The 23,387-nt window shown below is 41.1% G+C and overlaps 2 protein-coding genes across 6 annotated transcripts in view; one reads left to right on the forward strand and one right to left on the reverse strand.

Moving 5' to 3' along the window:
• Positions 1-279: 279 nt before the first annotated feature.
• On the reverse strand, positions 280-22,473 carry wrap73 (WD repeat containing, antisense to TP73). Of its 3 annotated transcripts, none has more exons than XM_080763485.1 (13): positions 22,354-22,473; positions 20,921-21,019; positions 19,391-19,543; positions 18,108-18,224; positions 7,917-7,989; positions 6,160-6,263; positions 4,513-4,599; positions 3,598-3,732; positions 3,024-3,101; positions 2,728-2,824; positions 2,292-2,417; positions 1,502-1,693; positions 280-956 (listed from the first exon to the last, which is right to left on the reverse strand). In XM_080763485.1, the coding sequence occupies exons 2-13, from the start codon at positions 20,987-20,989 to the stop codon at positions 844-846; spliced, it is 1,344 nt and encodes a 447-aa protein (XP_080619611.1). In that variant the 5' UTR covers positions 20,990-21,019; positions 22,354-22,473; the 3' UTR covers positions 280-843. The 3 variants fall into 3 exon arrangements, with proteins under 3 accessions (XP_080619611.1, XP_080619609.1, XP_080619610.1); XM_080763483.1 differs by having other exon boundaries at positions 3,012-3,101; XM_080763484.1 differs by having other exon boundaries at positions 3,012-3,101; positions 20,921-21,014; positions 22,354-22,453.
• The window catches only part of tp73 (tumor protein p73), a gene marked incomplete at its 3' end in the record, with an annotated part of 52,267 nt that continues 47,010 nt past the window's right edge, over positions 18,131-23,387 (forward strand). The window contains exon 1 of one of the 3 annotated variants that reach the window (XM_080763482.1): positions 18,131-18,376. In XM_080763482.1, coding sequence (XP_080619608.1) covers positions 18,345-18,376 — 32 coding nt within the window. In that variant the 5' untranslated portion in view covers positions 18,131-18,344. The remainder of the gene's footprint in view (positions 18,377-23,387) is intronic. The other 2 variants (XM_080763479.1, XM_080763478.1) reach the window with 2 other exon arrangements.

Consider the following 23,387-nt stretch of genomic DNA (forward strand, 5'->3'; position numbering starts at 1 on the left):
TTGACCAGTAATAACCTATATTAAATATTATAGATGGGCGAATGCCTAGGGTGCATAATTTCCCTGATTAGTAGGATGTCAAAAAGTCTCAATCTCCTGTTTAATTTTTGGAATACAGCATATCCATAATGCCATTTAATCAAACTAGTCACTTCTTTAAAGGACTGCCATAGACAACATAATTCATAACAAAACATTTATTCAAAACTATTTTACCATTAAATATTTACATTGCAATGAACAAAAATACTTTATCCAAGATAATGGTAAGTGGTAAAATCATTCAAACTTTGTAAACATGTCTTTACACAGTTTTTGGAAAGTAAGTGCTTCAGTGTGCATTCACAGAAATGCAGTCTTATGACATGACTAGGTGGAGTGAAAAAGGAATGAATAGCTAAATGCTTCCTCTCTACAGGCTCTTGAGAAGTAATTCGTGTGAATCTCACTTACCCTAAAGATAAAAAACAAAACAAAAACACCAAGCTGATGGTCAGCTGAAGACGGCAGCGGTTCTGAGTGTTGGGAGTACCCCGCTTGGTGTGTGTACTATTCAGCTGTGCTCAGATCTCACAGAAGCAGCCAGGAAAACGTGGTGGTTGTGCAAATGAGAAGGCGACCACTCGGCACATAATTCTGTTGATTTTCTTTTTGTGTCCCGTGCCACTGTGACCCTGGCTGTGTCCATTTTGGTCTAATTTACACAATGATGGTCTACTCTAAGGAAACAGTACTTTGGAAACAGCATCAGAATGATTGTATTAAGTCTTTGGGTCATCAGCAACAGACGGTCCAGGTCCAGAGGGCATCATCAGAGGCGCTAATCCAATGATTCGGTGTGTGTCACTGGTCTTCCTGGTCTGATTCCACGTAGCATAAACAAAGCTGATCTTTCCCAAAGAGAATCAGGGAGTCTCCACTGCTGTGCCAGCTTAGAGACTGGACCTGAAAACCACCTGGTAGAAAAGATATATCGAGATTGATCAAACCACAATATAAACACTACCAATAAGCAATAACAGCATTCATTATTAGTATTATTCAAGTATTTTTTATTGAAGTTTGTACATAAGACAGGACAGACAACAGGTACATGACAATTACAGAACAGATACAGGACAAACCAACAACACTAGTACTCAACATTCATGTATAAAATGTAAGTCTGAAATACATAACATCATTCATATTAGTTTCCTAATGTGAACTAGGGCTTTCACTTCTAGTGATTTTTAATAGTTACCTAGTTTACTAGTCGACTAGTTGTTTAACCACCTCCTATTATGTAAATTTTAATAATATTTGCACATTTAAAAACTGTGTACATTGGTGACAATAATATAGCATTCTAGCTGATCTTGAAGCCTACAAAAACGTTTTGTTTTTCTTATCAACTAGTACCAAACAAGGTCGACTGGTGGATTTACTAGTCGACTAGTTGAATAGTCGACTAGTTTCTTAAAGCCCTAATGTGAACTAGATGAATGTACAGTATATGTACCTTCAGTGGGGACTTGGACAGAGACAGAGCCTGCCGGAGACCAGAGGTAGAGCTTGGAGGTTCCTGTGCACAGGGCCAGGCGTGGGTGCCGAGGGTCCCACTGGAAGCAGCACACGGCTGAGGTCTGCTGCAGCACAGCCAGCAGGTTCAGCTTCTGCATGTCCCACACCCATACAGCACTGGCCATGCTGTCTGTCAGTGGTCGTCGGTGGTTGGATTGAGGAGACACGGATATAAGGAATAAGACACATTCGTATACTGATGTGGGAATACTCTGTTCTTATGCCTAAATTGTCATTGTGACTGGCACCAACAGCTGTATTCTGCTTCCACGTCCTGAGAAAGCGGCATGGTTCCATGCACTGCCTATGGCCTGCAGCACGAGCTCAAGCCAACAGAAAAGCTGTGAGAAAAGGTTGAGTAAAGATCAACCATTCAACCAACCAAGTGTGCTGTGGTCAATACTGTAGGCGTGGACTGGGTGGACACTAGATGTACAAGTTGACGAGGATCTTTCGGATGTTTTGTACACACCCATTTAGTGGGAAAAACGCTTGGAGGAAAACCACTGCTGTTGTTGGACTGAATTGGGTCTTAGCCTATCACAACAAGAAATTGTACTTAAAGCAATTCTATTACAGTGGGATGAGGGGACTCCAGTAGACTGTTTAAATCCCCAGATCAGAATGTCGGAGGGGGCACTCTGGAGACACCACAAGACATTTCACTGAACATACTTCCTAATGTATACACTGCTGTGTTAAGGCGTTAAATCAGGCTTAAGTCATACCGTCCTTGGTGGCCAGATAACGACTGTCCGAGCTGAAGGCCATGGTGGAGATACCGATCTTAGGGTTGGCTCGCTCAGGGTCTGGTTTGACCACTGGAATCTGGACGGGAGACGGACATATCTCATCTGGAGTGTCAAAATGGAAGAGACACGCATTGGTGAGGGATGGCTTTTTCTTTAACCTCATAACATAAGTACTCAAGAAGCATCATTCTAAACGTTAAAAAGTAATTAGAATGGCTTCTTCGGAATTCTTTGAATTTGATTGCAAATTATTTTAATTTGCCAATAAAGTATTTAAAAACAGCTTCCTTAAGGTTTGCTATTGCTCTTAATGTGGACGTGCAGTGTATTGCATTTTAATGTATGGATTGCGCTATGTTGAGTAATTGAAGAACTGGATATCAGAAAAGTCCTTTTGTGGACAATGTCATACATTTACTCTGGGTACTGAAAAGAGTGCTGTCCATAGTGATGCTGTCAAGGGAAAGTTCTCGATTGACTGGCCTTCTCTCCACTTCCTTATACACCACCTGACAACACAGCCCAATAAGTCAAACACTTGGAAAATGACTACATCAAATTATTCGTTTAAGATTAATAAATGGATTAATGGCTTTTGAAATCTGTAAATACATAACTACTTATTAACATACTTATTTTAGCGAAATAAAACATTATTTCTACCAATTATGTGTTGGCCGACACGTCCTGCATTACCATGATACTCACAGCTTTTGGTCCGCTAATGGTGGCTGCATGTTCAAACTCTGTGATCCTCTTCCACGTTATGTGATTTAAGATACGGACCTGCCAGGGGGCATTACCATCATTATATTACAGGAATACATTGTAATGTTGGTTAACGCCTATCATGAATATCGTGATATGTATGGCCATTCATAAACTACATCCAGAACTGTTGTACAGCCCTTTGAGGTGAACTTAAATGTTTTGTGTAATATACAATTTCTTGCTAAATGTCTGCACATCTCACAAAGAAAATAAGTAAAATAAAACTGTTTCCTTGACTCATGTTGTCAAGGGTATCATATTTCTCATAAGTAAAACAAAATTCACTGTCAAGTTGTGGCTGTTGCTTTCAACGTTAGCAAAAACCTGGAGAATGAGAGGCTCTTTATGTGTCCACTGGGAACCCCACATTACTAACAAACTCCTTTTGGTATTATTGACAATGAATAGTCGGTTTTTAATTCTCATCAGCAGACCTTGATGGCTTTTAGAAAGCCACTGTGTGCTGTGCATACAATGCCAAATACAGTCATCGTTGCAAATGTGTACTTACTTTTTGATCATAGCTGCCAATTGCTAGAAATTGGTTGCTGGGGCTCCAGGTGACAGATTTAATGCCCAGTGACCACTCGTAGGCACAAAAGCTGGATAAAAGTCTACCGTCCAGAGAATATAACAACACCTTGTACTGTAGACAAATGCGAGAGAGAGAGAGAGAGAGAGAGAGAGAGAGAGAGAGAGAAATGCAGTCAAAGGGCTCAAGTCAGATTTAAACTAAAGTCAACTGCAAGCAAAGTCAACTGCAAGCAAAGACTGAAGTGCCATTCACAAAACTAAAGATGTATGTGTATTTCTTTTATAGCTGATGTGAACGTTGCCATCCATTTGACTTTTTAAACCTATATCTTTATAGTTATACTGTATGAATAGTGCTCAGTGTGAATGGCCCTTTAGCCTTGACATGGTACGCACTACTCACACTACCAGTTGATTGCAACTGCAACAGGGACGAGTTACTGTATGATGTATAATAAATTTGATTTATAACACACTTTACATCACGATGTGCTAACTACTAAAGTGAACATTATATGATATATTACTGCACGACAGAGCATAGCAGTGCAAAGTTGCCAAGTAACAAGGCATTAAGTAAGGCAAGCATCCTTGTTACAGTATGTTCACTTTAGTAGTCAAAAAAAAGGACAACAGAGCTGAGGAATAAAGAGGATAACTGGGCATCTTTGACTGAAAGTCTGCAGATCACTTTCAAGTTAGACAATGTTCTTTCAATAATTTGATTGAACTGGCCTACAGAAAGCTACTATAATGCAAATGATTATTATATTGCTATACATTTTATTAAAATATCCATTGTTTATATAATCATGGTATTATCGTATAATTTGAGTGATCAGAAGACTAGGATTTATCCATTGTGTATTTAGCTTGTTGTAGAAGGACTCACCTCTAGACAGCTGTCCCATACTGCCAACACACAGCCGTTAGGAGACCACTGCACTCCTGCAAGGTCCTGTGTCTCTGTCTCAAAGTGCTGGGATGAAGTGAATAGGAGGTCATGTGAGGCAACAGGCAATACGATGACTCAAATACATGAAACGACAGTCTACTATGCGTTTCTGTCTAAACTCTAAACACACCGTACTCTTATAGTACATTGTGGTGGGATTTGTACTAGTTCAATCAATACTCCGGATCTTGGGAACTCACTCCAAAGTTAGAAACCACAAGACCAACACTCCATTCGTCCTCATCAGATATAAGAATTACATGTATATTATACTAGGGCTATCTGTTCCAGAAATCATATTGATCCTGACAGCAATCTCATTCATCCTATATTCCAATGACCACATCAGCAGCATGGCATCACGGATTAGATGCTAGACAACATACAACAGCTACAAATTTCCACTGATACCTTTGAACATGAAACGACTTTGAACATGGCATAACATGGTCAAAACTAGGCCTTTTTTGACTGTTGTTTCTTCTCTTCCGTTTGTACTTTGTACCCTTTTATATATATGCTCTTTTTTGTAACGTTGCTTGATTTCTGTATGGGGGATACGGATGGACATTTTTGCATTATTGCTAAATCCAGTGTATTTATTTACACAGCATTTTATGTGTGGTGTGCATCGATATGTGCTGCCCCGTCCAAATAAACATAAATAATTTCCTATTTTGGACATGCAAGAGAAAAATGAAACATTCAAAACGTTTCAAACAATCATTGAATTGTTTGTTTTTTTCTGTGACAATAGCAATGCAAAGCAGCGTAAACTTGGAGATTGGCTACTTTACACTCGTAACGACTTTGTATAAAATGAGGCATAAGTGGATAAGAGGGAGCTTCACGAGGCTCAAATCTAAAGTAACAACACGCTCAAAATGCCTCCGTCAAGTTTTTTTCTGATGCTCAAATGATCTCCAAGGCGAAATATGAGCTGCTGCACACACAGGGGGTTTCTTGCGGCTGGCTGGAATTCACCGCCTTGCTCAAGGACGACACCTCAACACGCCTGTCAGTGTGTCACACCGTCATCTTCTGGTTACAGCAGGACAATATGTGAAAACAGACACTGGATGATGCCCCCATGGTTGGTTAATATTACTGCCAAAGGTGATGTTCGCCTAGCTCTTCTAGAAATGTCAACTTTGGTGGTAATTTAATACATTTATATCCATGGGAACATGATCCACTGGACTCTATTCTTCTGTTTTCACATCTTCTGTCCAGCGCCTCGTATTTTATAATTTGGGTGTGCTTGCTTTTGTAAGCTTTTTTACAGGATCTCTCTCATTTCTCAGCATAGTGTGTGCTCAACTATCCTACTCCTTTTTCTACAAAAAGACCAAAACAATGATAATATACAAAAAATAAATGAGAAAAAGGACAATAACAGAGACAAAACCAATCCTATGGGACAACATACTACTATGCACACATCTCAGTGCCATGCTCTGACAACAATCTTCAAGCACTCCGACAATAAACAATGTCTATAGAGTCATGACAATGTTTGATTATGGAAATGCTTTAGTTTGAATATGCATTCAGTTTTGAGAATCATTCTCATCTCTTACTCACCCTGAGTAAGTACCAGTCCTCACACACAAACACACTGACACAGTCTTTGCAGTCGCGACGTTCGGCCAAAGCCATGTAACAACCGTCCCTGCTGAAGTCCATGCCTGAAATGGAAAGATGGTTCAGAAGATTGCCACATTTTATAGACAACATAGACAGCCAAAAATCTGTTTTGGTAACTGGTGTGATAATTAAAATCACTCGCTAAAACGTGGAAAAACATATGCAAAGGTTTAACGCAACTACGTAAGACCTCTGCCAATGGAGTTGTGAGTTTGCCTGATTTGTTTGTCTGCCTGTCTGTCTGATAGCAGGATTTTAAAAAGCTATGAACAGATTTGCATTATATTTGTGGAATGAGCTGTCATAGGGACAAGGAAGAACTAATTATCTTCTCACACTGAACTAGGGCATGGTAGAGGTGGACGTGGCTTGCCAAAAGTTTTACAAGTTCTGGGGCTGGCCGGGATTCATAGGGCAAGGAAGAATATATTATACTATGTCATATACTTAGTTTTTACACCTTCCTCTGCAGTGTCTACAAATAAAAGGGAGTCTTGTGGGGTGCTGGTCAAGCCACCAGGCCAAAGCCATTTCAGTTTGGATTTTTTTTTTGTACATTAATTATATATACTACATTTAAAACAATATTCTACAACATAAATAATATTTTAAAGCATGGTGTGAAACCCGTGTGAAGTGAGGGGCGCTCTTATCATTATACATCATGAACAACTGCATTTTTGTGATTGATTAGCCTTTTTGCTCGTCTACATGTGATGTCAATGGAATTATGTGTCTGGTGCTGGGAGTCTGGTGCAACGCACATGTCATGGCTGCACCTGGTGAGAGCAGGAGTGGACCTGGTGAGACATAGGAGGGGCCCAGACAGGAGTCAACCCCAGAACTCTCCCAGTCCCGGCAGAGTAGTTCGGGAGTGGCGGTCTGTGTGGCCCTGATCTTTCTCAAATGGGACTGATCGTGGGTAGCTAGCTACTGGGACGTAAGTCAGGACTTGATCACCCCGGCTGGGTCACCTGAGTGAGGGGTATGATGTTGCGAGACCCGAAACCCTGATGACCTTGGGATACATCACTGAGGATACATCCCAGGTGCATCCATGCAATGTTATTTGTTGGTGCATTTAATGTTTGTGTTGCCATCAGTATTATTGTGTACCACTACCTGCAATACATCTCCATACATGAACAGAAATGAACAGAGTTCCTGAGCACCAGGGCATCATGCCCGTTTTAAAGATCAGCTGCTATGCCTCCGAATTCAAACCGATTAGCCACTTTGAATGACAGGGCTCATAACCTTGTTGTCCATTGTGTCCCGCACGCAATGCCATTATCTGAGACTTTGTCCCCGTCAATTGAGCAGCATGCGACTAGCATAGCCGTATTATTTATACGATCATTCTGGGGATGTGTGGGTTACACCGGGGCACAATGCTGCATGGTCAACAACGGGAGAGCCAGAGACAATCATTTCCCCTGGTTGCTGACAGGTCCGTTATGGAGAGCATGCCCCATTTACTGAAGAGGGTGCACAGCTGTCAGCAGAGGAGCTATAGTTTGGCCAGAGACTAAGGGTTGTTCCATAAGGTCAAAGGACAGTATGTGATTCATGCGGAATGCTGAAGCAAAGCATTCAGCACACTGGCCATGTCCCCAGGTACTCCTGGTAATGATGATAATAATATTAATACACACACACACAAAGAAATAAAGACATGATGTCCGTGTACTCACCCTTGTGACATGCTTTGGGGTACTTGATGTAAGACACAGCTTTGGTGCATAGGGACCAGACAGTGATTCTCAGCTGTCAAGAGAGAGAAGAGGAAAAACAAACTGTAGCTCATCTCTCAGTGAAAGTATGCAAGGGCTGGGGGTGGGGGGCATAAATACTTCAAAGAACCATGTACGTAAAAGAGACATCTTTGATCTGGGATCGGCTTTTGATGGCTGCGCTCGTTTCACAGAGTACTGGCATAGCCGTGGAACAACTGCATGGCCACTTGGACCCGACACCCCTTCTCTGCATTTGACATGAGATACATCAGTCTCTCTACGAGGGATATTAAGCCCTTGGTGTCTCTGTAAGAGGAGCTTGATTCAGGCAGTGATATGATGAGTGTGGGGCATGGAGACTGGGTGTCAACAGTGGCCTATTAATAAGAGCTCAATCAGCCAGGCTCCTAGCCTAATGAGGTCTCTGGATGTCAAACAGAGGCCCAAGGACTCATCCATCAGCTCAGGACGTCACAGTGTGGGATACAGTGGTCCGTCTCTAAATGATACCCTCTGAAACAACTGCCCGTAATGTCTAGAAAGTCCTATGTTCTCTGTGAGTGACGTGAAAGACTGTGTTGGATTGCCATTACTGTTTGCACTGCTGTGAATTCAAAAAGAGGGAAGCACTCTCTAAAAACAACATGGATGAAGAGGTCTCTCTTATCAAGCTCATCGGCTACCACTAGTGTCATATCATGGCCATTATAATGCCAGGCCCAAAACTGTATCAACATGGGGGCCTGAGACATGGTGATATAATTGTATCGCACAAATAATGTACAATGGTGCAAATTAAAATTGTGATATTTGATTTGTGTAGATTTGCGTTTGCAATTAATCTCATTCTTCAGCAATTCCAAATGAGTATAATATAGTACAACTAAATCATTTTCATTCTCAAATCAAAATAATCACAATTCATATCTAGCAACATAATACAGATTATAATTCAAGTCATTATTAGCATTTCATTGATATTTTAAGTTTAAGATAATAAAAAAATACAAAGTTTAAACGACAACCAATAATCACATTTCATCAATTCTAAAATGTATTCATTATATCATGAATAAAATAAAATACAATAAATTCCATGAATACATTTTATAAGGTTTAGTAAGTAGTGAAAATAGCAGAACTACAAGCTCACAACGTGGCATGAAGTGACGTGTTTATGTCCCGGACATAAAGCGTTTGCGAATCACTGCATTAGATGACACGACATCTTGCCTTTCCATTTCTGGATATGTTGGGGGAGTAGCCACAACTAAGCATCCGCATGGACATACCTGCCACAGGTGTGACAATTGAACGTTTGTAATAAAACTGAACTGTCTCATAAATGAAAGGAAGCAGCACTTCAGAATAACCGTCTGCCCTCATGGCATCCAGACAAAGAGGGCTCAAGTGTTGACGCTCAGTTTTGACAAGAGCCAGTCAAGTGTCCATTGACCTCACTTGTAACTAGATTTATGCCAGTAGCAGTATGTGGCACCAGGCCAACAGCCTGATATATTCCCCATCCAGTCTCTAAAATAAAGTGCAGCAACTTACCCTTCAAGAAACAAGGAGACATGAGAGTCTTCGGGACACTGTTACAACATTTGTGAGATATATGCTGTCTGGGTGTAGACAGAGAAACCGATTGGGTTCCCAAGGCTTTGAAACTCTTGCCAAGCGCAACATCACACAATGGGGCGGCGGCGGCTCAGGGGTAGAGTGACCGGATGGTAACCGCAAGGTTGCCAGTTCGAACCCGGGCTCCCCCAGAGTTAGTGTCGAAGTGTCCTTGAGCAAGACACTGAACCCCTAATTGCTCCTGATGTGCTGGTTGGTGCCTTGCATGGTTTCTCATGCCATCGGTGTAATGCACAATCTATGTAAAGAGCCTTGGATAAAGGCACTATATAAATGCAACATTTAATGTACAGCATATATATATATATATATATATATATATATATATATATATATCAAAAAAGGACTGCACACTCCAGGGAACAGAGACAGTCTCTGTTCCCTGGAGTGTACAGTCCCTTCCTTGGAAGGTTTTTCTCTTTTTTGATTGTCTATGCCTGCTAACTAGACTTGCACCTCCTACGGGTCTTTTTGGATGTGCAGGAGTCCCTTTTTTGTCTCATATATATATATATAAATGATGAAATGACAACTATAGCTACTTAGTACTTATTCACCCCTATTAATTTGTATTCATCAGGCATTATAACATACTGTATTGTGTAGGAGCTTTTAACCTTCTGCTCAGCAACCAACATGTAGAGCGATCCCAGACCTGGGGCTTCCCAACACTTCTCAATAGCCAGAAGCTGATAGTGTAGGGGGGAGCTTTCACGCATGCACACTCATGCAGTGTGCGTGCATGCATCGTGCACCCGTGCACACGGCCGACATTTGTGATGGGGGGGAGGGGTGGTTATCTTACGGTCTTTTGCAGTTATTTTTGGCCTATTCATAATGTAGATGTATTTTCTGTCATTCTTTGGCCTATCCATGTAGATGTCATTTTCTAGACAGAGTACACCCACTCCTGCATAGTGGGGGCCTCAGGAAGCAACCAACTCCTTGTGAAGACCTTCCTATATGGCAGATATTAAAATACGAAATAAATATGAACATGGTTGTCTTGCCTGGAAATCTACATATCCTAAAAGTAATATGGAATAGTACGAGAGAATATATGAGAGTAGGAACATATCAATTGGAACTTACATACAGTAAATCCAATTGATCACAATTGACCACAATTGATCCAAAATGCTGCAGCTCGCCTGGTCTTCAACCAGCCAAAATTCTCACTTCTACCCCCCCCCCCCCCCCCCCCATCTCCGCTCCCTCCATTGACTCCAGGTCTCCGCACCGCAAAGGTACTACAAAACTCTGATGCTAGCCTTCAAAGCAACCAAAGGTATGGCACCCCATATCTTGCAAGTCTGATCGGACCGTACAAACCCTCCAGCACTCAGATCAGCCGGCACAGGGAGGCTAAAAGTTATGCTGGCAAGGTGCGTGTGATTTACAGCAGAGCCAACTTTTCTATCGCCACATGTGTCCACCTTTTGAGTTTGTAGCATCTTGGAGGGAAACAATGCAACTACAAATTAATTTGGTGAAACTGAAAGCACAGTTAAAGCTGCTCCTGAAGATGCTCAAGTCATTAAACATGTGCAACAAGCTGCTGCAGATGTTCTGTAGTAGCCAGTGTCCTCTTGTAGGGGTGATAACATCAACACTAGATGTTCTGTAGTAGCCAGTGTCCTCTTGTAGGGGTGATAACATCAACACTAGATGTTCTGTAGTAGCCAGTGTCCTCTTGTAGGGGTGATAACATCAACACTAGATGTTCTGTAGTAGCCAGTGTCCTCTTGTAGGGGTGATAACATCAACACTAGATGTTCTGTAGTAGCCAGTGTCCTCTTGTAGGGGTGATAACATCAACACTAGATGTTCTGTAGTAGCCGGTGTCCTCTTGTAGGGGTGATAACATCAGCACTAGATGTTCTGTAGTAGCCGGTGTCCTCTTGTAGGGGTGATAACATCAACACTAGATGTTCTGTAGTAGCCAGTGTCCTCTTGTAGGGATGATAACATCAACACTAGATGTTCTGTAGTAGCCGGTGTCCTCTTGTAGGGGTGATAACATCAACACTAGATGTTCTGTAGTAGCCAGTGTCCTCTTGTAGGGGTGATAACATCAACACTAGATGTTCTGTAGTAGCCAGTGTCCTCTTGTAGGGGTGATAACATCAACACTAGATGTTCTGTAGTAGCCAGTGTCCTCTTGTAGGGGTGATAACATCAACACTAGGGATGCCAACCAACAAGCTGGTGAGGAGGAAGGCTAGGTGCATAACGTAAGTTTACCTGAACAATCTTGAGGTGGTTGCGGACAGGACTATATAACAGGCTACAATACATAGTCCAACCAAACAAGAACGTTTTTCGGAGAGGACGCAAGCATTTTTTTTTGTGCCTCAGAACCTCAATACATTTGCCTAGAAACACAGAGGCTAATAAGCTTAAGCCACTGAAGCATTGTGCACAGTTGTCATGTAGTTACTGCCAACCATGAAGTATGTAGTGGGCTTGAAGAGGAAGCTGGACAATATCCTGGAGAACCTCTTCCCACACCCTCTATGTAGCTAGCTAGTGGGGATGAGGAGCACTTCACAGACTCCTGTTTTGACTCTGGCACTGTCTGTTGTTTAGGATTACCGACTAGTGACTACCGACTTTGACTCTTGTGCACACCTGCACATGTAGTACTAAGAAGTACACTTAACACTACAGGAGCCTGTTGCACCACCTCACACTGTGTTCAAACTTAGCCTACTGTAGTTGTAGCTTAAATGGCATGACTAATAAAACACATTTAAGCTATAACTAGGCTAAGTCTTCACCAGAACCTTGTCAGATGACTGTTAAGGATAACTACAGAGAGACTTACTTTCACTCATAAATTGTTTGTTGATATGTACATATAATACACGGATACTGTTAATAATGTGAATGCACATATATTGATTAATATATTCAATGGTGATCGATTCCATATTTAACAATGCCTTGTTTTATTTCATCTATCTTTGGTTCGGTCATGCTCTTACTGTTGCTACTATGACACAAAGTTTTTCCCCCGGTGATCAATAACAGTGTTATTGATCTTAGAATTTGCACAGCTTGGTTCAAAATAAACACTTCCTAGTCTTGTCACTTGTAACTTTTGTATGCCTGGTGAAACGTATTCCACATGCTGAAGCCAATACCGGCCATGTTGAGATGCATTTAAGAGGTCATAAAGACATGCAGCACACTTAAAAACTGCCAAAAGCGATGATATGCAGCATGTCAGATCGCTGCTACGTTGAACACGAAGCAGAACAGTAATCACTACAAGTAATCCAAATAGCCATGGTGGACATGTAGAGTAAGCCCACCACCACAATGTAAGGGGTGTTAAATGCACCACCCTCATACTTAGCTTCCTTTACAGTGTTGCTTGCAAGCCAATATAGTGTGTGGCTGTGTGCACACAGCCATCTTATGTGAATGTTAAGGGCTGTACATGATGAACAAGTAAGACGCACGAACGCGGGAAGCGAATGCAGCTCGTAAATTGTTATGTACTGTTTTTTTTTAAGTTCTCTTTTTTTAATTTGATTATTGTTTTTTAAGTGTTTTTTTAAGTTAAGTTTTGTGTGTGTGTGTGTGTGTGTGTGTGTGTGTGTGTTTTTGTGTGTGATACAGCTGCGCCCTCTGGTGGCGGGCCAGTGGTGTTACAGCGTGACACACAGACACACAGTTTAGGCCAGCTTCTATAGTTAGTGCTCATTGCGTTCGCAATCACTGCGTTCGCAATAAACATATGCATGCAGTGAGTATTTTGCATGATGTCTCATTCATAGAGGTTGATGCCTTCATTTATAGTGACAAATCAGCCCAGATCAGAATAAATGTTCCTGTACCGGTACTCCATGACAAACGACAGTTTGAAAATACTTAAGGATTTATTAACCTCATTAATGAAATGCTACAGGTGGGTATGGTCCTTTAAATCTATGAATACAACTAAACTGATGCTGTGTTCAAACCAAAATCACTATAGTGGTTGCTGGTTATTTTAAAACATCAATGCAAAGCCCGCTCACAGACCAAGGTTGGCATTGCTTTTCAAATTATTATGCACATTCCAAAACATATTGGCTTGGCTTTTGACTCTAGCCTTACCTGTACCTCTCTTTACTCTAAATATCTGCAATGACACCTGACGGTTCATTTTATCCTATTCAAAATATTACATATTCAAGTATTTTCAGCACCTATTATGCATCTGGATAGATAAAACTGCTAAATCCTTGAACTAAATATCATGGTGAAAAACACCATGTGGACTTTCAGCAACCCTGTGGCATTATAGAGCCCGAAGAACTGTGGACGTGTGAAGAAAATATAATAAACAAGGTTGTCAATAAATCATTTTTTTCCCTTCTTTGTAATGAATGCTTAGGTCCTACTCTCGTTACAAAACTTTAAATTTTGAAATATGAAGAGTTAAGACAGCTGACAACCTTAAACCTTTCATCGTAGAGGGTCCAGACGGACATTTGAACTCGGCCACTGTCTGGCTGTCACCTAGCTGGGTTGAAGAGTCTACACTCCTGCTGGGTTCAGCAATCCAGCTGTGTAGGCCCTGTAATTACACCTCCTAGCACGCTTCCTGGACATACCCCCTTGGACATGCCACCATGGCAACCACCATCAACACAGCTCAAACAAAAACAAGAGCACACTTCTTGGATGCCTTGGGCCGACCGCATGGGCAATGGGGTTGAGGGAGATCGGAGGCCCGAAAGGCAGTGTAACCTTAAACTGGGCGGGTGGGTGGGGGGGGGGGGGGGGGTGTTGCGGCATTGGGAGAAATAGGTGTGGAATGTGGTATGGCACGCTGTGGGATTTAAAGTTGGTAAAACTAGACTTTGGGTGAAGTACAGGGCAGCAAATGTTGATTATACTCTTCAATTTGATTATTCTATAATTACTTTTTTGATCAATTCAAAAATCAAAAAGCAGGTTTGTGCTTTGTTTTATCATTGATACTGTGTATAATATCAATGAATCATTGCATTAATGTGTTGATTTATTTCATAATCGACAAATTGAGCCCCATTTTAGTAACGATTTTATTCGATTCATTGGAACACGTTTTTTTCAATTTCCTGAAAAGTAACCAGACATACAAGGATTTTCCCCAGCAGTGATGATAATAACAGCTACTGTTGGTCGCAGGTCTGTGTGACATTTACTAGTACCAAAGGTTAACTTTTAGTGTTGTTTGTGATAACCAGAGGTCACAACAAGAAGGCAGTCTTTACTCTTTACACATAATCAAATGGACTAACAAGCTAATGTGTGCAACTTCCTCGCAAAGAGCTTCACTAATGAGCAAAGCTCAGTGCTGCTCCGTCTACCCGATATTTGCTGAAGTAGTTAGCTTGGGAGAAGGGACTTTTCAGTTATGGGGGGCAGGAAGTCGGGGCCTAGGTTTCTGCTGTCAAAGAGAAGGTCAAGTTCTTGGAAAAAGTTCCTTGAGTTCCAGGAAATACTCCTGTAGTCGAAACCGGGCTATTAGTGTACAAATACCTATATGCAGTAAGAAAGGAGGCAAAACATATTTCTATTCTACTCATACACAAAACTTCCCGACACAAGTTCAGTGCTGTTAAGTTTCACAACGAGAATGCCATACAATTAAACACTCCCCCCAAAGCAGAGGGTTTGTGGGCAACAGCTGATAAATAAGAACACTTGTAGCACCACAGTTAACTGACATCAACCTGCAAGAAAATCTACCCATCAGCCATTCTTGTTGCAATCGAAGGCAAGTAGGAGAGAGCGAGTGAGTGTCTGTGTGATGCCACATAGGCCCTTCTGTCAGCAAAGGATTAGGCTCTAGGCATTCCACGTATAGGAAGCCATCTCAAACCGATATAGCCCATTTCTCCTGTTACAGACTCATGATTCTACCAAGGACCTGAAGCTTCTCGCCACCCAGACATAGGTATGGATGAGCTATTGTCCTGCATCACAGTGCAGCAGCTGTCTCGCGTTCACAGTTTAGTCTGTTAGCGCCACTGCCAACAATTCTATAGTACGCGTTAGCGAGGCTGCAAAGTCCCTGGCCAAGCATGCTACCACTAACCCGATACCAACAATGTGAAAACCATTACAGTAGTATAAAGCTTGACACCGTCCTTGGCTAGAAAATTTCCACCCTCATTTTATCGCCACTCAGCTGGTAACAGTGGATTAGCGTGGATGTGTGGCGACATAGTGTGAGGCCCAAGGATATTCCATGGGAATTCAAATAGATGACTTTGGTGAAGTCTGCAAAGTCTAGGCTAATATTTGGTGATACATTTTTCTGTTAAATTCACACTATGGCAATATCCTAAATTAGAAGACAAATGACTATTAAGGACTCAGAAGTTTCATATTGCCATAAAGATTTTTGGACGAAAAGAACAAACAGCCACCGTTGTTGGCAACTACTGTAACTAACCCTCCTGAACCAATTCAATGTACAGAGAACTGACCAATGACTATAAGATTAGATATACCTGTATGTATTGATCCCTCAAGTAAAATGCAGGCGTCATCACAGCAACAGCAGTAAGAATCAAATATAGGATATGTATAGTTCAGAGAAAGAGTCAAAACCCAAACAATAATAAAAAGTAATAAGCTTATATTCTAGATATGCCTATATACCATACTGTACTGTTTATCGGTACGCAGTAAAAAAAGGAAATCCAGACATGCTCTTACACACACACGCGCGCGCAAACCCAAACAGACACAGTCCACACCACAGGCAGCTGTTCCTAAACAAGTTAATATAGCAGGCCGTTTATGAGGGCTTGAAATTTAAGGCCGACATGGACACCCATCTGGCACAGCCTTAATGAAATCTTGGGTGAGGGTGAAGGTAAGGTCAGTGGGCCCCTTGGCAAGGACTTAAGCATTGCCTCTGGTGCTACTGGTAAATTAGCTTCACACCCTTAATTGGGAAACAAGGCTCACTCACAATTTATTTAGGCTTACTTTTTACTTCATAGTGACTGTAGGTATTTGGGTTAGTTTTTCATGGGACATCAGGTTAAACGAATGTGTTGTGACAATCTCAAGTATGAGATCAAAACTAATAGCACCCTTTATTGACTTTGAAGTAAACATTGGCTACCCGTAAATGCTTTTTCACTAAAGCCAAGCTGAGTTAAGAAAGGTCAACAATCAAATAATGAAAAATGTGTTCATTAATCTTACACAATCTGAATACTGAATAGTCCACATCACTGCTGCCACAGAAAATAAAGGGAGAATTGAAAATTGAGTATTTCCTTTAGCCACACATGCATTTAACAATCATATAATAACAACAGGTAGACTAGCTAATAGCTATATGCCTCTTCAAGACGCTGTCAGCATAAGACATACTGTATTATGTAGACAGATTCTCCCCTTGTGGAAGAAACCTGTCCCGTTTCCTTTTTTTTGTGAAGATGTAGACAGACACAAAGCAGACATGCCACAGACTCTTGCACTCTCTGCACCCTCCTCTCAGACCAGACACAGTTGTGCAGAATGTGCACTGACACCTGTCAAATGAGTCTTGGAGTCAAGTTCAACGTGATAGACACAGCCCACCATGGCACGGTGCCCTGGTCATAATCCACATGGCCTAGCCCTACCCCACACACGTGCCCTCCACCTCAAGACATTAGCTTAAAGCAATACCACAGCACAGAGTGCAACAATGAAAAACGAATTGAATAAACATAAATGTCTCTTTATTTGGACTGAAGCAATCAATTATTTTCTTAGCAATTACTTTATTGTTTATTTTTTTTAATTGACTATTTTATAAAGACATCTATTTTTTTTTTTTTTTATTAAAAAAATGTAATATGATTTTAAATTGATTACTAATAACTTAACTGTTGCACCCCACATTTTCATTCTATGCGACTCTCAGTTTAGCTTTGAGAAGCTAAACTGTGTCTATTAATCTATTTACTGGCTGGAACTCATAGAGTGCAGGAATTCATGATAGTGCAATCATCTCTGTCGGTAGGATGATGATGGATTCTCCACAGCAGTGGTGGTGAGGTTTCCAAAGCTCATGCCATGCATTTCAAGTTGAAAGCTCCATTTCACGGTCCCTGAAAACCTTTCAGTTAGCCACATTCAATAACACCGCAAGTGACTAGTCAATCATCCCATGCAACACTGAATACTGTAACATCTCAAATCATACATGACTCCCAAGCACGACACCAATGACATGCATCACTTGATGGGGAAATACCCAAGTTACATGGGAAGGGCACGTACACATTGCGCCAGTCTTCAGGAGGTACTTGTATGTCTGACAGGATGCTAACTGGCGGAACTATGAAACCAGACTGAATATATGTGGCAGGTGGGGGTGGGTGAGTGGGGATTGAGGAAGGGTCTGGTATCTCTGTCTATTTTCAGGTCTCCGATCGTTGCGGGCCAGCAACAGTTGACACCAGACAGTCATACATATAAACACGCAGACAGACACAGACGCAGTAACTTCACACTCACATGGAAGTCGGTGGTGTTGAGAATGTGACGTCCGTCCGGGCTCCAGCGCGAGGCGACCAGTCCGATTGAACCCTCGTCAATCTTACAGTGCCACTCGGGCTGCTCGAGCGACCACACCTGAAGACAGAGAGAGAGACAGAACAGAAGGACAAACTTTAATTGATCAGACACCCCGCCGTTCCTTTATCAACTGCATCTCAACAATTCATAAGCACTCCCTGACAACCATCAGAAACCATGAAAGACTGGCGGTGGTTACCCCTTCAAAGGTAAGGTGCTTACATGGTGATGTACCGATTGTGAAACTTTGACAGGACAAAATGTCAAGCAGTGTTTCCCCAAATGCATTTATATATAAATTAACAAAATGGCTACTTAAAATCTCTTATAACCCATAGAGGCGGATTATCGATACCTTTCACTCTTTCAAATGATATACGGTGTTATGTACTTGAAGATGTGCCATATATGTTGTACAACAAACCCACCTAGCCCAGAATGTATACATCCAAATGTCACCTAAATACTATCCAACTATCCAATGCTGAAAAAAAAAAGGAGCCAAACAAAAGTATTAAAACATCTTTTCTGTACTTAATTTGTGCAGTGGTAAACAGATCTGGCTACACTTCGGTCTAATAATGTATTCTTAATGTGTTCTGCTGTTTCATGTGAATGAATGAATGTGAAGTACATTGTAAACTGAAAACTCTGTAGAAATTTCTACAATCAACTAATGCAATTCCGAGCTCTTCAGCAACTCCTCAAATAAACAAATTCCCTAACATTTATTCTAAAATCTATAGTTCCAGTCCATGATTCTGACTGACTGAGTCCAGTTGTAAAATCCTCCATAAACACAAACCTGGAACCACAAATCAGAATTACTCCGGTAACATCTTGTTTGCAATATTCACTGTAATGTTCTAATCTTGCAGCATTACTGGTCACAAGGTGAAGACAACGTCTCTATTTTGTATTGTATTTGAAAGGTTTTACATAAAAACAAGAGATATGACATGTAGCATTCGGTACCTTTCATGATTTGCACTGGGAATACCATGTTAGTATACAGCCAGTTGCGAGGACTACTTTCTTGTAGAACTTATTTGAGTGAAATTGTTATTAAAAAAAAGCTTTAATTTGGATATCGTCCATTATTTTCATGTTGCCATACTTCGTTAACCGTTTCAGAAAAGCAATAGGCCGTGGTTTACCGTGATTTTAGACTGGCTAAGTGGGTCGGAAGCACTCTTGTACCGTATGTGTCATTAGTATCCTACCTGCACCAGTCCTCTCTTGTACATAGCACAGAGAACGAAGTTGGAGTCAGAGGACCACTCCATGTGGACCACTTGGTCCAGGCAGGTGTACAGGTGTAGGATCTGCAGGGTGGACGCATCTCGTACAACCAGCCTGTACTGTAAACAGGTACCCTGATGAAGATAAAAAATATATTATCTAAAGTAAATTCCATCAAAACAATATTACAAATATTTCACATAGATAAATCATTGCTATGCATGAATTAAATTACACACACACGCGATTTACACCCAAAAATAGGCGTACAGCGAAATGACGTATGCCACGCCAAATCTCACGTCTGGTTATAAAACTAATAAATAATACATGTGGGGAAAATATTTTGGAAAGGCATACATGAAATTGGTAGGATATTTAAAACTGTAGAAGCAATTAAAAACAATATAACATGTTTACAATGTTACAACCAGCTCAGTGTCCTTTTGGTTAGAGTGTCTGTCCTGAAACTGGGAGGTCGGGGTTCGATCATATCAAAGACTCTAAAAATGGGACCCAGTGCCTCCCTGCTTGACACTCAGCATCAAGGGTTGGATTGGGGGTAAGTCCCTGCGACACGACATACTAGCTAGCGTCATGTCCAGGGGGTGTACTTGTACATCAAGCTGCCTCACGCTACAGACAAGGCAAGGCTACTTACAAAGTTTAGATGCTTAATCAAACAGTGCTTTACTGGCTCTGTTAAAACACATTAAATGTGTGAGATGATTTTGACCATGGGAGTGCAGCATGACTTCACACACCTATAAATAATCCCTGTAAATAGGCATATAACATTTTGAATTGGCATAAATGGACGTGCACGCCTATTTTATTTCCAGGTGACAATGACAAGCATATAGCTTGCCTATTTGCAATGGTATATAGGCGATTCGGCGTTAGGGGCTTAATCATTCAACAGTCATTCAGATAAATTGCAGATCTGGATCAGATAGGCTGAGCGTATTATGTGAAATCATTTTAGGGAGTCGGGACGGCAGGCACCGGGCACTGCTATTTAAATCTTTTCATGCACACAATCCACCCAGCCTTCATCCATACGAATATGCATTCAATCACTCCATAAATGTTGGTTATGACTGCCTTTCCTGGCTATCTTGCATTAACTGGCATGCAGTTTCTTTCCAGTGTGCAGTGCGGTGCGCTGTGCGTGCGCGGACATGATAGGCGAGGGGGAAACTCTTTTCTTATTGGATTTCCACATGTTTGTTTGGTCATATTCCAATTGTTTATGTCGTAAAATCGGGGCATTCAAGAATATTTAAGGGCGTGTTATTTAAATGATGATCGGTTTCAGCCGTGACATTTATCAAAGCTCCAACCAAAAATACGCTCTATAGGATCACTTTCTAAGTGTGACGTTGACGTGAGCGTACGCCAAACACGCTCGAATTTAAGGAATAATTTACACTCCATTGATAAATGAGGGCCATAATCTGTCAAATCTATTAGACTACATAGTCACAACAAAACCAAAGAAAACCACCTACCAAATATTTCCCATTTGGGGAAAATTGACAAAGTTGGTTGGACTGCTTTAAAACGTCAGAGAAATTCATCCTGTCATGTGTATGTCTGCAGCTACTGTACTGCAAAGGAGACAGGGAGATTTTAAACATACAAATGAAGACAATGTGTAATGCACAGCAGTCAAAAAACAAGCACACTTTCCAATAAAATTGAACAACGTTTATGAATTCCTTTAAGTTGCCAAGATAATTGTTTATCGACACATAAGCTACTCATACTGTATGTGCTGTACACTAGTGGGACTTTCCCCTGATTCCTGGCTGTTGGGGTAGTTTGCAAATACAAACGCAAGATGGCGCCGCAAGACAATGTTTGATATTTCTTTTGAGGATTGGGATTTGAGGATTAGATGTTGTGGTCACTTGTTGTGGTGGACATTCTGAAAACGTAACCGAAAGGTCACTTTGCTTTTCTTTTAAAACGTCGGCTTCCATTGCAACTATCCTTTAGTAACGTTAGTAGTTTAAGTTAACACCTGTTTATGCATTGCACTTTCTCATAATATGGCAGGACGTTTACGCAGAATACGCAGGAGTCATTTTCAACGAGTTTATTGACAGAAATTAAAACTATTAAAACAAAGACTAGACAGAGATTTAAAGAGGCCGATCCGAGTTTGTCGTCATTTTAATACAATCAGATAGGACTTTTCTGTTTCATGAATGGGCTGTCAATGGAGGCTATGGATTTACAAAATGCTGTACCGTGTACCCCCTCCAAACTTTCCCCATTTACAACTATTTTTATTGTATTTTGACATGTGCTTTGGCAATGTAAACGTTTGTTTTCTCATGCCAATAAAGCTCATTTGAATTTAAATGGATGGCAACTCACTAACTTTAGATGCAGATAACATAAGTTGGCATGCGGCTGTGTGTGCCCATCTGCCCAATGGACCTCTCCAGTAGTAATATACAACTAGTAGCCCAATAGAGTTATAGTAGTAGCCTAGCCATACTACTTCTATACTACCTGTCTAGCCATGGTTCACATGACGCTTCTACTTATGACAGTCATGTTTCAGGGCTACTACCTGACGAGACAAAGCCAACTTTTACGCATAGCAAGCCAGACTCAATGTTAGCCTTGCTAGCTGGCGCGGCTACTAGGTGCAGAAAACAACACACAAGAACATCATTAACATCTTAAACATATTATTCGTGATTCCAGTGTCCGCTTGCTAAGTTGCTACGTCTACGGTCTACAGTTCGAATAAGGAGAGTACTTATTTACTTAAACCAGAAAACAAACAGTCAGTCAGGCATTTGGTTGGTGTTCATTCAAGAATGAAGCTAGCCAACGCTAGCAGATGTTTAGTTGGCTACCGTGGGAAGCTAAAGTTATCAAACTTCCTTAGAAAACAAATGAATATGAATAATAATGACGTCTTTACCTATAACACGAGGAAACAAATACTCCAAATCATCTACCAAAGGGTTTTGTATTCACACATGTTTCTGACGTTCAAGAACTGTAGCAGAAAGAAATCAAGCAGTTGCCGTTTGGTTGCGTGAATGGCGACGTAAACTGTTGGCCAATCACAAGCCGAGTACAAAGCCTCAGTCACATCATGGGAAATGTAGTTCGAGCTGTCTATGTGTCATGGTTTATTTTTTATAGTGGTGTAAGTAGACTACTCGGACTCCCACTTATGTACCAAAAGTATTAAATCTAATTTCTAACTATGCAGAATGATCTGATGATAAGTAGACTATTAATGTGTCTCGCTCTCTCTCTCTCTCTCTCTCTCTCTCACTCACTCTCTCTCTCTCTCTCTCTCTCTCTCTCTCTCTCACGCACAAACAATGATAAAATGATTAATGTCCAAACCAAACGAGCTCATAAGTTTAAAATGTGTATATAGTTATTCAGTGCAGCAAATCACAATACAATTTCAAATAATAAATACGCAATAAACAACACCAATAATGGAGCGTCAATGCGGTGCCCACACCCATCACCAACCAAATTAAGTGAGAATAAAATGACCAAAATAAACTAAACTAAACTAGTAAAATATGCTTCAAAGCATCATAGTATTTATACCCTGTATCCACCATAATCTTTTAAAAAAAACATGTCCCCAAAAAAAGAGGGAGGCCATAGCCCAATTTGTTGGGGACATATTTTATATTTCGAAATATTATATATACATTTTCATAGCCTTCTTCTAACTGCACAGCTGCCTTATAGGCCGATATAGGCACCTGTCCGTGAGAGTCTAGAGCAGGGAAAGGTTTCCCGCTCATGTGCCTACAAACCGCGGCGACCTCCTCCCAGCTGTTCGCATGCAGCGCAGGATCTCTAGTCCGCTTCAGCAAAGCTCACACTTCCCCGAGTAGCAGGCAAATGTCACTTTCACCTTCAACATATAGCAATTTATCGGTTATTCTTCGAAAAGTCGATCATTTCTAAAAGTTATTATCA

The sequence above is a fragment of the Protomyctophum bolini genome (assembly GCF_963924005.1).
Source record: "Protomyctophum bolini genome assembly, chromosome: 5".
Taxonomy (NCBI): Eukaryota; Metazoa; Chordata; class Actinopteri; order Myctophiformes; family Myctophidae; genus Protomyctophum; species Protomyctophum bolini.

Bases quoted from the DNA above. Each gene is read 5' to 3' on its own strand.
- wrap73 (XM_080763483.1), bottom strand. From the start codon at position 20,989: ATGAATTTCTCTGACGTTTTAAAGCAGTCCAACCAACTTTGTCAATTT. The intron at 3,733-4,512 runs GTGAGTCCTTCT...ATTTGTCTACAG, and splicing joins TATGGGACAGCTGTCTAGAG to TACAAGGTGTTGTTATATTC. The intron at 957-1,501 runs GTACATATACTG...CTTTTCTACCAG, and splicing joins TGTCCAAGTCCCCACTGAAG to GTGGTTTTCAGGTCCAGTCT.